This window comes from Galeopterus variegatus, unplaced genomic scaffold (assembly GCF_000696425.1).
Source record: "Galeopterus variegatus unplaced genomic scaffold, G_variegatus-3.0.2 Scaffold192, whole genome shotgun sequence".
Classification (NCBI taxonomy): Eukaryota; Metazoa; Chordata; class Mammalia; order Dermoptera; family Cynocephalidae; genus Galeopterus; species Galeopterus variegatus.
In genome coordinates, this window is record NW_007726303.1 from 369,524 (window position 1) to 371,678 (window position 2,155).

At 37.4% G+C, this 2,155-nt stretch overlaps 1 protein-coding gene across 1 annotated transcript in view; it reads left to right on the top strand.

The window, feature by feature from the left end:
• Window positions 1-1,415, top strand: part of IQCB1 (IQ motif containing B1) — a 61,092-nt gene extending 59,677 nt beyond the window's left edge. Inside the window, exon 14 of the mRNA XM_008564838.1 lies at window positions 846-1,415. Within this exon, the coding sequence (XP_008563060.1) occupies window positions 846-1,075 (230 nt within the window). The 3' untranslated portion in view covers window positions 1,076-1,415. The remainder of the gene's footprint in view (window positions 1-845) is intronic.
• The last annotated feature ends 740 nt before the right edge of the window (window positions 1,416-2,155 follow it).

Consider the following 2,155-nt stretch of genomic DNA (forward strand, 5'->3'; position numbering starts at 1 on the left):
TATTCTAGAATGCTGAAATCTTCTAGGATCAAGATTCTGCCCTCTAATATTTTTATATTCTCTTTTTTGTGGGGGATTTTCTTTTTAAATTTTTTTATTAGCATATTCATTCTTACAAATCATAGTTATTCTTTATGCCCCTTATTCAAACTCTCCCCTTCCCCCTCCCCTCTTCCTCTAATAACCATAGATTTGTTCTCTCCATCTGATAAATTAACTGGTCCTCTGTTAGTTCATCACCTGGATGATCTGTCCAGTACCGAAATAGGTGTGATCAAGTCCTCCCCTCTTATTGTAAATCAGATGCTTTTTATATTACTCTGGAGTGTGCTTTGTGGAGAGAGAGGGCCTATTTTTTTTTTTTTTTTTTGTCTCTTTTTTACTGACCGGTAATGGGATCGCAACCCTCGGTGTTGCGCCCGCACCACACTCAGCCAGTGAGCGGGAACCGGTCTCCACATGGGATCCGAACCCTCGACGGGAGCGCCACCACGCTCCCAAGCGGCACACTCTCCAGTGCACCACCGGGCCGGCCCTCTACTAATATTTTAAAAGTTCCTGTTCTTAAATAAACCATCTAACAGAAAGCACCATCTTTTTTTATTCTTTTCTTCTAAACACAGAAGTAGCCAAGGGGTTGGAGGTATTACTACCAGCCACAGCTGCAACTTTTGAATAGTCACTTACCATCCACAGTTAGCAGTGATAAAGAAAGTGGAAGGATTCAGAATTGGAATCCTGTCCCTGCTTGCAATAGCAGAGTTCCACCTCTGTAGTTTCATGCTCCTACTTTCTTGGCAGAGGACTCTATTAACAGTTATCTGTTTATTTTCTGTTTACTACAGAGGCACCAAGTCTGAAGGAGTCAGAAGGGAAAGAACCTGAGCTCTTCCTAAGTAGATCCAGGCCTGTGGCAGCCAAAGCCAAGCAGGCTCATCTCACCACCCTGAAGCACATACAAGCACCTTGGTGGAAGAAGCTTGGAGAAGAACCAGGAGATGGTATTGATGTTCCAAAGGATGAACTTAGTGTAGAATTAGGAACTTTATTCATTGGTGGAACCAAGCCCCCTTAGGGAGTTACCTTGAGAAATACAAATCTTATATTTCAGGAGATTATATTGGTTCTGCCTCTGGCATGCTGGTAAATGAGGGCTGTCCTAACTCATGATTTTCCAGAGGTTCCTCTCTAAACAAGACTTGTAGGTAGTAAGCGAAGAGATATCTTCTACCTCTCAGTTCTTCTTCACACCCCTATCATTGGCCATACAGACAGATTTGTGTGGCTTTTATTGTAGAAGTAAACTCAGCATGGCATTCTACTGTTTATAGGAATGTGAGACTTCTTTCATTTCTGCTGTTATCCAACTAAAGATTTTTTCTAAATAAATATTTTCAACAATTCTGAAAAACTCAGCAGGATTACTTCAACTGTTCACATTCATTACTTAGAAGTACTATTTTTTATTAACATAGGTGTTTGTGTTCTTGGTCTTTGAGTAAAATAAACAGTCAATTGAAGGACATTTCACTATTTTCTATAAAAAATGGTTAAACTCATTTTCTATTTTGTTATTTCTAAAAGAAACTACACACAAAAAACCAACTATGATTTAATGTAAGAAAAATTTCTCCAGATAAAATTACATTCTTTCTATTAAACTATGAGAACTATATAACCCACTGCTTCTCTTTTTGTCTTTTCTCCCAGGAATCTCAGAGCTAAATATAATGTTTAATTTTTGTTTTGATCCTAAGTACCTATATGATTGTTTGGTTCCAACCTAATAATTTCTGATTATTTACCTTTAATTGTGTTTTAATACAAGAAGCCAACTTAATTTTTTTTTAACTGTATGGAATTCAAGTTAAAATTAGTTAACAAATCATAACCCCATATCACAAGGAAACTGGAGGGTGCTCTTTGTATAAATGAAAGGAAATACTTGGTATTTACAGATGAGAAGACCAAATGGTATAATGTTGTACATTATCCCAAAGATAATTTTAGTAAAATTCTAGTTAAAATCCTAGTGTAATTTTTATTTGTAATTCAAAAAGAAATGTATAGAATTCACCTGTATGGCCAGTTAGCTCAGTTGATTAGCGTGCGATACTGCTAACACCAAGGCTGAGGGTTCGGATCCCCATACTGG